We start from the raw sequence: 14212 nt of genomic DNA, 5'->3' as shown, positions 1-14212 counted from the left end.
ATCAAGTCTCACGTCTCTTATTTTATAGATACAAATACAAAACTAACAAAGAGTCCACTTTTCTCACTTATCTCCTTCTCTTATAGTTAATAATGCCAGCTGCGGCTCCGTTAGTAGCAGTCAGACATCAATCAGAGGTGCATTCAAGTTCCAGTCCAGAGATTCAAGCACAGAATCAAGATTGGCACTATAGTGATGCACCGAATGAATGATGCATTGTTGGAGTTGCTGTTTTGGATGAGACATTATATCTGTGGCCCCGGTTGCTCTCGTGAATGGGCGTAAAGTATCCCACAGCACTATAGTGGTGACCTGGATAATACTTACTACCCAACCAACATCACAGGTGATCTGGTCATAGCCTAATTGCTGTTTGTGGGATCTTACTGTGCACAAATTGGCTGAAAAGTTGCCTACAATACAACAGTAACTACACTTTAAAAGTAGTTCATCAGCTGTTAAGTGTTTTGGGGGATCTGGGAGGTCATGAATTGTTCTGTGTCAATTATTAAAATTAAAGCTTGCCAGAAACACTTGTTCTCTCCGATTCTTTCCAGCTTTGGTGTACAGTGGCACAGTGGTTAGCACTGCTTCCTCACAGCGCCAGAGACCTGGGTTCAATTCCTAGCTTGGATCACTATCTATGTGGAGTTTGCATGTTCTCCCTGTGTCTGCGTGGGTTTCCTCCAGGCACTCCAGTTTCCTCCCACAGTCCAAAGACATGCAGATTAGGTGCATTGGCCATGCTAAATTCTCCCTCATTTACCTGAACAGGCTGCAGAGTGTGGCGACTGGGGAATTTTCACAATAACTTCATCGCAGTGTTAATGTAATCCTATTTCTGACTAATAAATAAACTTGTTCTGTTCTGTAAACTTTGGCTCTTCATTTGAGCTTTTCCAAAAACAGATAGAGGTTATTTTATTTTGGAAAGTTCTATGCTTAAACGACAGCAACATTAGAACCATAGGAAAGTAACAACCCAGGAGGCAGCGATTCGGCCCATCTTGTCCATGCTAGCCCAAGGACACCCCAGATACCCTTTCTAATCCCACCTTCCTGCATCCAGCCCATAGCCCTGCAGCTTGCAGCACTTAAGGTGCAGATCCAAATACTTTTAGGGTACTCATACAGCTTTTAGGGTAACAGTACCCCAATGTATTTCACTGTGGAGTTATGAATGCAAATATGAAGAATTATTAGGAGAGCGGACCAGTTGCTCAGGCACAGAGGTATGTTTCAAGCAGCATCTTACAAGATCTTAAATATAAATTCAACACAGGTTTTGGGGAGGCAATTTCAGAACTTAGAAATGAGGCAGCTGAAGGCAAGGCTAGTCGTGGAGAAGTAATGGCAATGGGGGATGCGCAAGAGGCCAGAATTGCAGGAGCGTGAAGATGCCAGTACAATCATGTCGGTTGGAGGTGGTTACAGTGAGATGGAGGAATGAGGTACTTACTTATCTGATACAGCTCGTGCTTTCAGCAGTGCAGCTGTGTAGCATATCGTCGCTGATTTTGGCAAGCTGATATCTGCAATCAAAAGCATGACAGATTAGTGTAAAAGTTAGGGTGACCAGATGTCCCGGTTTCTTATTAAACGGCCCAGAGCCCTAAATTTCCTAAAAATGGTTCAAATGTTCTGGTTTTCACCTTTTCCATTTTTGTCAAATATAAACAGGGCCTTTTCCTGTAATCATCCATCATGTGCAATATTGCAGTGGACCTGGATCACTCCCCCCCACCACTCCTGCACCCCCCTCCCCACTTCCCTCTCACCCAACCCAATACTCCCCATCCTAGGGGATTGTCACAACCTTCCTGGCACCAAAGACTCTATTGCTGATGATGCCTTTTTAACAGTCTCTGGAGCAAGGTTGCCAACTCTGCCTGGATATTCAGATCATCATATGAACTCCCACCTTAACTGCTCCCCCCCTCCTCCCAAACCCCTGCTATTTGCAACCCAATATGTCAATCATCATGGAGCCCCTCTTTCCTACTGCTTATCAAGTTTTCTGGGGGGTTTTTCAGGCTGTTTTTATTGAAAGTTTTAAGTCTACATTTACCACAAGTTGCAACAAAACCTAGTATCGTACGGCATAATCGTTACTCCACATAAACATGCGGAAAAGACCAGCGAGTATTCATACAAATGATTCAAATTATCAACCCTCGCAATAGTTCTAGTCAGTATCTCCTCTCGTACAGACAAAGGGGGATAGCAGAAAGAAAGAGTGGGTGAATCTCAGGACAGCGACATAAAACCATGAACACATGACGCCATGGTACACACCTTCTTCCACAGGGTAACACAGACAGAGCTACAGAATATACAGGATCGATTATAGGTAATATACAACTAAAAGGGGCCTAACAGGACCACCAAGCAGTAGAAGGATAACACAGAAAAGGGGAAATATCAGGATACTACCATCAATACAAGATGCGGCAGTGTACATTCTCGTGTGCAGGAAATAAGCCGAGGATTCATACATCTTGCCTCGCACCTAGGCTTACAACATAACAATCGTTCTTCCTCCCCCACCATATCACAGGCACTCGTCAGGTTCCCCATCATCAAAGAATTTAAACAAAATTCCACCAAGGAAACCAGCTGACAAGAAGAAGTCACCCATCAACAGGGTACTGGGGGGACAGACATGACCCTACTCTTCCTGGCAAGATAGAGGAAACTCTCGAGCACTAACTATAACAAATCAGACCCTACATCAACACCCCAGTTACCCGGATAAGGAAAACAGCTCCAAAAGAGAAAAGAGCCTCAGGATTATCCAGTAGACACCAGACGTGATGTTTCAGCATACACTTTTACAGAAAGGATACCAGGAACATAACAGCACAACCTCACATGAAACAGATACTGCAGAGGAGCCCAGGCTGGACATCTCTACATACGACCACTTGAGGAATCAACCTTCTCCTCCAACCAGTCTAACTGAAAAGTGGCTCCAACACTGAACTGGTGCACTCAGACTCAAATGCCGCAGCCAAAGGACACTATATCCCTAGGGGAATCAAGTCTCAAGAAGGAGAGCAGTCCAGAAGCCTCAAGAAGGGAATGTCTTGGGGGAGGGCACCCATTTCCCCGTCCAACACACCTCCCAGCTGACGCAAACACAACCACTATCGCCCTAACTTGCTCAACGACAGCATCAACAAGCCAAGGAGATTCACATCATTCTTGTACCTTGAACAAAGCAAACTATCCCTTTCTCCAAGTATCCTACAGGCACCGTTTAGGCCCTGCTATCTACGCAATTCGACCCATTTCTCCACATCAGAGAAACCCTAACAGCCGGATAATATGCCCTTCACACATTCCATGAGTCAAGTAATTAAGTAACTATTGCCACCACCTGTGCAACCAAGTCAAATGCCCGGAAGTGCACCAGAACATAACTCCCCCACTCCAAAAACAGAAACACCAACGTCAAAAAAAAAACTTAGCCTTTTCCAGGATACATGATCTGTCTGCACTCTCTCAGGAAACAAGCAAGGATTCCAAATTCCCAGGACAACAACATTACAAAAGAAAAACATGACCTCAATAATTCTAATAGGGGAATCTCCTCACCCACAACAACTTATAAGGTCATACCATTCAGCTCTGTACCAAATCACTCTGCTGTGGCGCCATTCATCTTACACAAAAAGTTAAAGTTAAGGGGACTAAAGATCATACTCCCTCAGCGTAAATACAAGCTCATTGCATGTAAAATAAACAAACCAGGTAAATACAGCACAACCCTCATTTCATACAACCAACTCCGCATGCTCTTCAATGGAAAGAAGGCAAACACAAGCATTTAAACTACTGCCTCACTCATTCCACCATCTGAGCACGAATACCAGATCAAATATGCCTCTCTGCTCACATATGACACCCTTGTCCAAAGATGTGTTGATTAGGAGCTTTGGCTGTGCTAAGTTGCCCTGGGATGAATATGTGGGGTTATGGGGATAAGGCCTAGGTGAGATCATTGTTAGTGCAGACTCGATAGTGCAGAAGGAAGCCATTGAGCCTATGATTATAAAAGACAACATCACAAAAGCAGGATTATAATCTCAAGGGATCAAAGTTCAGAATTAATGAAGAATTGTCGAATAAAATAACAATCCCTGGAGCTTGAAAAGGTCAAACTAATGACTGGATCATCAAGCAACATCCAGGATCCATCCAGAGTTTCCCCGAAACCTCTACACCTCTGCCATGTTGTCATCCTGAAGCCCCGGCTAAGAAAGGCCAAGGTCCTGGCGGACAGCAAGGATCCAACACATCCGGCCGCCTTCAATCCTACTTGGTGAACATCAAGGACAAGGCAACATAAGACTAGCAGTTGGAGTGTTCAACTGATTCCAAGCTTCGAAGGCCGGGTATAATGTGCTTCACTGAACTCAAGACACCCAGCCCTCAAATCGAGGCTGTGAAAGAATGGCAGCCAATTCTCAAATTCAGCTGGGAATTCATCTCCGGCGCCCCTTGGGAAACCGGGAGCACGAGTACTCCTTCTCCAGTGCCATTTCCCGGGTCAGCCAGGGTGGGTTACACACCAGGCAGCTGGACTTCTAAAGACTGAAGGTGAATCCCCACCACAGAAACTGCCTCTCGACTGACAGGTTTCTTCTCTGCTTCACCCTTTCTCTTTAGGATATCTTGCGGTTCATCAACACGAGCACCAAAAATCTGCGCTGGGGAGCCGAGACAGTCGTTCCACAACTTCACTCATAATGGCGGCCATCATCTGGACACCAACAGCATCAATGAGGCAGAGACCCACTCACCAGCGAAACCAACACCTTGAGCTCTCCCACGGCCTTAATCAAACAAGGCTTTTTTTTGACTGAACTCTGCTCCTCTTTGCCAATCAAAATTCAGCTAGGAACTTATATACCACAGGTTATACGCATCAGAATCGGATAATTATGCATTGTGCAACAGGACAAAAAACGGAAAAGATGAGGAGCCCCGGAGCTCGCGAAAACACAGCTGCTCTTGTGCCTACATTACGTGATTCCCAGTTTTCAGGTTTTGATTTCTGAAAATCTGCTCACCCAATAAAAATCCTGACGAATAATCAAACGCAAAAAATTTCAGCTTCATCTCAATCAAACCCTCACCCCCAAACACATTCATGCTGTAACTCACACATAGTATCCATTCCCAAGTAGCACAGTGGTTAGCACTGCTGCCTCACAGCGCCAGGAACCTGGGCTCGATTCCCAGCTTGGGTCACTGTCTGTGTGGAGTTTGCACATTCTCCCCACGTCTGCTTGGGTTCCCTCTGGGTGCTCTGGTTTCCTCCCACAGTCCAAAGATGTGCGGGTTAGGTGGACTGGCCATGCTAAATTGATCTTTAGTGTTGGGGGGATTAGCAAGATAAATATGTTGGATCATGGGAATAGTGCCTGGGCGGGGTTGTGATCGGTGCAGACTCGATGGGCCGAATGGCTTCTTCCTGCACAGTAGGGATTCTATGATTATTCAACATATGTTCCACTGGGACCCTCTCCCAAAGTAGACACCCATCTTGCCAATGCTCAAAGATTGAGTTTCCATATCTCTCTGGGGTAGTAAATTCCAATAATTCACCACACTCAATGAAGAAATTTCTCCACATCTCAGTCTTAAATGGCCTTTCAGATATCCATACTTTTTAATATATGTTTTCTCTGGCACTTTGTAATGTAGTACATTCCACAACTAAAGATTTTTTGTTAAAAAGTGCAGATCTGAAAGGGTTTTTTTTAAAACTGTGCCCCTCTAATTCAAGGACGAGTGATTTTATTTTTACTGCACTATATGGAGTTATTTTCCTCCTAGCAAGAAATATCTTGGAAATGCAGACAAAGGAATTAGCTTCACACAGCGGCGCTCCAAACCGCAAGAAGAAATACCATTCTGTCACCGTCAGCATCTAAAAAACAGACATTAACTGGCAATACACAACAGTGACTACCCGGTGTGAGATTTATCTATCGGGGAGAGGGGCTCAATTGAATCACGCTCTAGAAAAATTACAGAAGACACAATTACAAAAGAAAATAGGAAATACAAACATCGGTCAGCCATTCAGCCTGTTCGATGATCAAATAGATCATCTATCATATATGCCATCCTTTCCACAACCCCTCGTCTCTGGATGTAATTGGTTTCCAGAAATTCATTGATTTCTGTCTTGACCAAGCTCAACGATTGAGTTCCCACAGCCCTCTGGGGTAGAAAATTCCAATGATTTGCCATCCTCTGAATGAAGAAATTCCCCCTCGTCTCTCACCAACTTTTACAGATGCACCATTGAAAGCATTCTTTCTGATTATATCACAGCTTGGTATAATCCTGCTCTGCCCAAGACAGCAAGAAACTATGAATATAGGCCAATCCATCATGCAAACCAGCCTCCCATCCACTGACTCTGTCTACACTTCCCACTGCCTTGGCAAAGAAGCCAGAATAATTAAGGAACCCACGCACCCTGGACATTCTCCCTTCCACCTTCTGTCGGGAAAAAGATACAAAAGTCTGAGGTCATGTATCAACTGACTCGAGAACTGCTTCTTCCCCGCTGCTGACTTTTGAATAGGTTTACCTTGCATTAAGTTGATCTTTCTCTATACCCTAGCTATGACTGTAGCACTACATTCTGCACTCTCTCATTTCCTTCTCTATGAACGGTATGTTTTGTCTGTATAGCACGCAGGAAACAATGCTTTTCACTTTTAATACACGTGACAATAATTAATCAAATCAAATTCTTAAATGGCTTTCCCTTATTCTGAGATGATGTCCCCTGACTATCCTATCCACATCTACTGTCACACCCTGAATATGAGATCACCTCTAAATAATACAGAACCAGTTTCCTCAACCTCACCCCATAAAACAATCCTGTCATCCCAAGCATTAGTGTTGGAAAAAATATCGTATGCAACACAGTGTGTTTCCTGCAATTCTAAGTGTAAATAAATAACATTAATATTAACAAAATTAATACTTTGGAAAAATTGTTAGAAATTATCTGATGGCTGCAACAGCCTTTAGGAATGGAGAGAGGAGACAGAATGAAGATAAAGGGAATGTTGACTAATCGCTACTAGATGGCACAGTGGTTAGCACTGTTGCCTCACATGCCAGGGACCCGAGTTCGATTCCCAGGCTGGATCACTATGTGCAGAGCTTGCATGTACTCCCCATGTCTGTGTGGGTTTCCTCCCACAGTCTGAAAGGTGTGCTGGTTAGGTGCACTGGCCATGCTAACTTCTCCCTCAGTACCCAAACAGGCAATGGAGTGTGGCCACTAGAGAATTTTCACAGTAACTTCATTGCAATATTAAGTCTACTTGTGACACTAATAAACTTTAAACTTTGTGTTTCCCAGTGGTTTGATCCGGAGCTTCAGCTTTACATCGTACATATTAATAACTTGAATAAAGAAATAGAACATTGCATATTCAAACCTGTAAGTGATGCTAAGGTGGGAGGCACAGTAAGTGGTATAAATGGGAGCAAGAGGTTATAAAGAGTCAAGACTACAGCAGTTTTAGTGTGGGAAAGTGATAAAAGCTTGGGCATGGGTCTCCAATGTATCGAGGGATTTGCAGCCACTAGGGAACGATCAGTTACAATTTTGTTCTATCTGTAGGATGGAACTTCCAGAGAAAATTCCTTTAATCCAGCATAAAATAGAATATTACTAAAGTAAAAATCACACCTTAAGGGGTGAACAATGCATTTGGCGGTAACTCAGACACAACCCTTGTGGAAACAGAATGCTGCCATGTACTTATAAGTGTTGCTATTATCCAGGACACTAACCGTCATATTTGGCCAAAACCACCTGGACATCAGCATAAGCTTGTAACTCCAGAAGAGCTTCTAATAAATTTTCATGTATATTCAGCATACTAAGCAGTGGAAACTCTTTCATCAACTGTAAAAGAAAGAAAAAACACTGTTTATCCATTTCATTGCTTATTATTTAACATGAAGTCTCGGAAGTACACAACCAAAAATTATATTGTTTAAGGAAGTGGCAAGGTGGCACAGCCTCACAGCTCCAAGGACCTGGGTTCAATTCCTGGCTTGGGTCACTGTCTGTAAGGAGTTTGCACATTCTCCCCATGTCTGCATGGGTTTCCTCCAGGTGCTCCGGTTTCCTCCCACAGTCCAAAAGACGTGTTAGTTGGGTACATTGGCCACGCTAAATTGCCCTTTAGCATGTCCCGGGATGCATAGGTTAGAGGGATTAGCAGGATAAATATGTGGGATGACAGGGCTAGAGCCTGGATGGATTGCTGCTGATGCAGACTTGACGGGCCAAATGGCCTCCTTCTGCACTGTCGGGATTTCGACGATTATTCCATTTCTACTTTCACATTATTTGCTTCTGAACCGAGCAATGATATTTAGAGTTCTAAAAATCTCAGAACCACTGAGAGGGAATTCTGAGGATCATGTCAGTGAAAAAACACTTCCTCTTTCTCATTCCACATGTAAAGAAGGCAGAATCTGAGCACTCTTAACTGAGCACGCACAAAACTCCATAAACAACCTGCATGAAAAAATAGCCAAGAATTAAGATCATAAATTAACTCTTTTGTTCTCCGATCGCGTGCCATGTTTAAGTGGTGAACTGGAGGACAGGACCTCCTCTGAAGACAGCATTTCCTCAGCCTCCGACAAGTCTTAACCCCATGACCTGCAATTCAGGAATAACAATTCTATCAAGTGAGATAAACTTTTTTTTATTCATTCATGGGACATGGGCGTCACTGGGTGGCCAGCATTTATTGCCCATCCCTAGTTGCCCGAGGGCAGTTGAAAGTCAACCATTTTGCTGTGGCTCTAGAGTCACATGTAGGCCAGACCAGGTAAGGACAGCAAATTTCCTTCGCTGAAGGACATCAGTAAACCAGACGATTTTTTCTGACAATCGACAATGGTTTTGTGATCATCAGTAGATTCTTAATTCCAGATTTTGTTTTAAATTTTTTATTATTGAATTCAAATTCCACCATCTGCTGTGGCAGATTCAAACCTGGGTCCCCAGAAAATAGTTGAGTTTCTGGATTAATAGTCTAACGATAATACCAATGGGCCATCGCCTCCCTTAACCTGACATTATCTAAATAGAATTCAGAGGATGGTTAACGGTTATAGGTGGGAGGAAATAATTAAGCCAAAGTGGAAAGATGAAGCATTTTCCCCCAATTATGAATATTGCCTTTCATATCTAAGGGCATCCCAAAGTGCTAATGAATAACCTTCGAACTGTTACCACTCACTGTTATGATAGAACCTTGGTTGTCAATTTGTACTTTGCAAGCTGCAAAAAAAAAACAATAGCATCACTCGTTTCAGAGTTGGTCACTAAGAATTGGCCCATGGCATCTGGGGAACTCTCCTGTCCTTCTTTGAAACTGTACCTTTGGATCTTTTGCACGCACCTGACAGGGCTGACAGATCTCCATTTTAACATCACACCCAAAGGACAGCACCTCTGAAAGTGCAGTGGGAAAGTCAGCCTAAATTCCTGCTCATGTCTCAGGATGTTAGCACATTCGAAAACCAACTGGTACACAACCAAGTTCCACACGTGGCCAGTTAGATAAATGGCCAATTAATCTGTTTTAATGGGTTGGTTGAGGGATAAATGTCAGTGATGGCATCAGAACAATTCCCACTCTACTTCTAATACTGCCATGGGACTATTTAAGTGGTGAACTGGAGGACAGGATCTCCACTGGAGGAAAACAGCATTTCCTCAGCCAATGGCAAGTCGTAAATCCAGGACCTTCAACTCAGGAACAACAATGCTACCAACTGAAATAATCTGACATTACCTAAATAGAACTGAGAGGATGGCTAATGGTTATGGGTGGGAGGAAATAATTAATTCAAAGTGCGAAGATAAAGAATATTCCCCAGCTCCGTCTGGTGAAGTTCACTTGTTGTCCTGTTACTCACGTCTCTCATCAGCTTTACTGCTTCCCTTATTCTTCCCAGTTTTCTCGCACACATTGCAAGCCTTCGTTTTATATAAACTAATACATTTGTGTCTCGCCCTGCCAAGAGAAAATGGATTCCGTTGAAATTCAAACCATTCTCAACAGAACAGGTGTTAGAAGATTCCTGTCAAGTGCTCACATGAAAAATCAACTTTAGTACTCATGACGTGACAGCTGAACCACATTTCAATTTTTAAATTATCATCCTTTTTTACAAATTCCTCGATGGCCCTGGAGGTTCCCAATCTTGCAACCTCCACCAGTCTGACAACCTTTGAGTTCTCTGTGCTTCCTCCAATGCTGGAATCCAACACAATCCCGATTTCTGCCCTTCCACCAATGACCTCAGTTGCAAGGCCAACATAACCTATTTGGTTGGTCTGTCTGTTTCAGTTGCCTGGGCTCTGGAAGTCTCTCCCCAGCCTTCTTCACTGCTCTTCAAAGTGCTGTCGTAAAAGGGGAGTTACTGTTGCGCTGTTGGCAAACTCAGCAGCCAAACTGCACACAGTAATCTCCCTCAAATAAACTCCCTCATAAATTAACTCTAAATCTGTTTTTGGAGTCTAGATGGGGAATAAACATTCACCAGAACATCTCTGAAACTGTGGAACAGGTTATTTTATATTACAAAAGAGCAAACTTCTGGCTGGGCTTAATATTTTATTCTCGAGACAGTAAAATCAACAGTGCTGCGCTGGGAGTGCAAAGCAGGATTATATACTCAGCAATTGGAGTGGAAACTAATCCCACAATCTTCTGACTCAGAAAAGCATGCTACCAATGATCCAAGACTAAAACTGTTGTATGCAAACAGACAAAGCAATCAAGTCGGCTAATTTGGCCTTGCATTTTGTTTGAGTAAGTTTGGTACCGACCCCATGGTTTATACCTGCCCCAAGTCTTTAATTGATTCAAAGTAAGATTTTATGTTTGTATATCATCTGATATCTTAAAAATTTTTATACGTCGTAGACAATAAGCTTTACCTCACCACTGTGCCACCATGGGCGGCACAGTGGCTAGCATTGCTGCCTCACAGCGCCAGGCACCCGGGTTCGATTCCCGACTTGAGTCACTGTCTCTGGAGTTTGCACATTCTCGCCGTGTGGGTTTCCTCCAGATCCTCCGGTTTCCTCCCACACTCCAAAAATGTGCAGGTTAGGTGGACTAGCCAAGCTAAATTGCTGCTTACTGTCAGGGGGATTAGCTAGGGTAAAAGCATGGGATTATAGGGAAAGGACCGGCTGGGGTTGTGGTCGATGAAGACTCAATGGGCCAAATGACCTCCTGCTGCAATGTAGGGATTCTATGATAATGCTCTCTCTCAGACTTGGCAGCTTGCCCAAGTGATCATTTCACACACGCAAGCCCAGACAATGAGTGGCCACAGACAGTTCAACACTGAACAATCACAACCAAGGTCAACTGCATCCACATAAGCAGGGGTCACTGGATAGCATCCAGCAGCAGAAACTCCTGGCTGACTTCCCCCATCCCCACCCTTCCCCTCCCCAATCCCAAAGGCTGAAGCTCAGTGTAGGCAGCCACATGATATGAGAAGGGCTGGCACATCTAAGCTAAGCTGATTAAGGATCACTGACAAAATTAAAAAGATAAAGATTTCCACTTATATAGCAGCCTTCACAAACTCAGGACATTCCAAAGTGATTTACAGCCAATGAAATTCTTTTGACGTGCAGTCACTGATATGTTACAGGAAGCGTGGCAGCCTATTTGCCCCCGCAAACAGAAAAGTTGGAACAATAACGTGATAATTTATTTTTTTAAATGACTTGGTTGACGAATAACTATTGTCGAAGGCAATTTCCCTGCCCTTTTTCAAATTATGCTGTGGGATCTTTTATTTCCACTCCAGTGGCTGAGGATATAATCCTGCCCTGCACTCCCAGTGCAGCACCATTGAGGTTACTGTCTCAAGAATAAAATATTAAGCCGAGCCCAAGTGTGCCATTTTGTAATATAAAGTAGCCTACTGCACAGTTTCAGAGATGTTCCAGTGAATACTTATTCCCCATCTAGACTCCAAAAACAGATTCAAAGTTAATAAATGAGGGAGTTTAAGTATTATTTCATATTTGAGGGAGTTGACTGTGTGCAGTGTGACTGCCCTGGGCAGACAAGACTCTGATTTAACACCTTGCCTGAAAACCGAGATACCATCTAAAATTATAAGCTCAATTTCCCATTTGCCGGTTTCCCCACCTTTTACCTCTTGTCCAAAAAGATCAAGCATATTCCTTTGATAAACGCTAACTCCTGTAAGCTTGTTACAGACCCCCCACATGCTTGTTATTATGCCCCAAGGGTTGTACAGTTTTCCCTTAATGCTTTCAACACAATGGTACATCAATATTCGAGTCACAGCCAGGCAACTTACTGTGCTGTGCTTCCTGCGGCGTGCTATGGTGCTGAAGCTGTTGGCTCCTTCTGTAGCATACCTCGCCTGCTTTCAGCGCCTGTTTAAACAGCTTCTCAGCTTCGAGAATTGTGGTGGTCTCCTCCTCAGCTAAAAGAACATATGCCGTGGCACACCTAAGATCGCAAAGAAAACCAGATGTTAGGGGTTTACCGTGCATGTGCTCCAGCTGGCAAACTGTGCGGCAGGCATGCTAGAACTCTGCTACTACTTTTTAAACTATTATTTTTACTTTTAAACCGTTGTATTTTTGTAACTGACCTGTGTTGGACTCTGGAGAAATGGGTGACTGCAGACACCATGGTGTCTCCTTATGTTGTTCTGCAGAATATCATTGGAGGGATTTAAAGGTACAATCCAAAAATCAAACACCCAATAATATTCCCTCCATTAGTTTGATCAGCTTTCCAAGTCCCACCTCCTCTCACTTAAGACCACAGTTGTGCCCCTGATGAAAACAAGCCACCTTTCACTGGAATCATAAAAAGATGCAGCACAAAAGGCAACCTTTTTTTTTGTTCATTGATGGGACATGGGCGTTTCTGGCTGGCCAGCATTTATTGTCCACCCCTAGGGTCAGTTGAGAGTCAGCCACATTGCTGTGGCTCTGGAGTCACATGTAGGCCAGACTAGGCAAGGACAGCAGATTTCTTTCCCTAAAGGCCATTAGTGAACCAGATGGGTTTTTCTGACAATCAACAATGGTTTCACGGTCATCAGCAGATTCTTAATTCCTGATTTTTTTTTATATAGAATTCAAATTCCACCTTCAGCCATGGTGGGATTTGAATCCGGGTCCCCAGAACATTAGCTGGAGTTTCTGGATTAATAATCTAGCGATAATACCACTAGGCCATCTGTATCTCGCCAATGCATAATACCCTGAATTAATAAAACAAAATGTGTTTTCAGCTTTGTGAGGTTAGTAGAGAGTGTAAACTGGAGCATGGAGCACCACAATGTCTCCACTGATGCCAAATCATTGTTGCTGATGAATGAAATCACATTTTTCCTGCTCTGCATACCCCGAGGCCATCCCACCAGATCTGTGCTGACTCTTAGAAAGATCTGTACAATTAAATCCACTCCCCTCCCTACTCTTTTCCCGAAACCTTGCCATTTTTTTCCCTTTCTAATTCCCTTAAGTTTAAAGTTCATTTTTTTTTAAGTGTCATAAGTAAGCTTGCATCAACACTGCAATGAAGTTACTGTGAAAATCTCCTCGTCGCCACACTCCGGCGCCTGTTCGGGTACACTGGGGGAGAATTTAGCATGGCCAATCCCTTGACAAAGTTGTTACTGAACCATTAACTCTCCTCATCTGCTAAGAATTGGACCTCTTAAAACAAAATTAACCTATCGTGATAGCCAATGAACAGTTCACCTCCAATACACAGTTTAAGATATCTGAAAGCAAGGAGCACAATTGTAAATTATAAATAGATTTTCTAGTTAGGAAATGCTAGGATAATATGCTAAGCAACAAATGCAGTACTTTAAGAGCAAACTTCAAAAATGAGACAAAAATATTGACATTCCCAAGGGCACTAAGTTTTTATTTTACAAATACATTCACAGCCAGTGAGATCCTTGAGAAGGTGGTGGGAAGCCCTTTGCTTGAACCATGTGGCGAAGGTACTCCCACAGTGCAGTTAGGGACACAGTTGCAGGATTCTAACCCAGTGACAATGAAAGAATGATGAATATATTTCCAAGTCAGGATGGTTGTGACTTTGGAGGAGCACTA

The 14212-nt window shown here is 43.3% G+C and overlaps 1 protein-coding gene across 3 annotated transcripts in view; it reads right to left on the bottom strand.

Moving 5' to 3' along the window:
- LOC145356811 (suppressor of tumorigenicity 7 protein homolog) overlaps positions 1-14212 on the bottom strand; it is a 167978-nt gene that overhangs the window by 78431 nt on the left and 75335 nt on the right. For all 3 annotated transcript variants that reach the window (XM_080209705.1, XM_080209704.1, XM_080209706.1), the window contains exons 7-10: positions 12427-12581; positions 9988-10085; positions 7837-7951; positions 1460-1532 (exon numbers count right to left, since the gene is read on the bottom strand). In XM_080209705.1, coding sequence (XP_080065831.1) covers positions 1460-1532; positions 7837-7951; positions 9988-10085; positions 12427-12581 — 441 coding nt within the window. The remainder of the gene's footprint in view (positions 1-1459; positions 1533-7836; positions 7952-9987; positions 10086-12426; positions 12582-14212) is intronic.

The sequence above is a fragment of the Carcharhinus amblyrhynchos genome, chromosome 22 (genome assembly GCF_965287045.1).
Source record: "Carcharhinus amblyrhynchos chromosome 22, sCarAmb.v2.hapA, whole genome shotgun sequence".
Classification (NCBI taxonomy): domain Eukaryota; kingdom Metazoa; phylum Chordata; class Chondrichthyes; order Carcharhiniformes; family Carcharhinidae; genus Carcharhinus; species Carcharhinus amblyrhynchos.
Note: the sequence above shows the minus strand (reverse complement) of the source record. Positions and strands in the feature narration are given on the sequence as shown.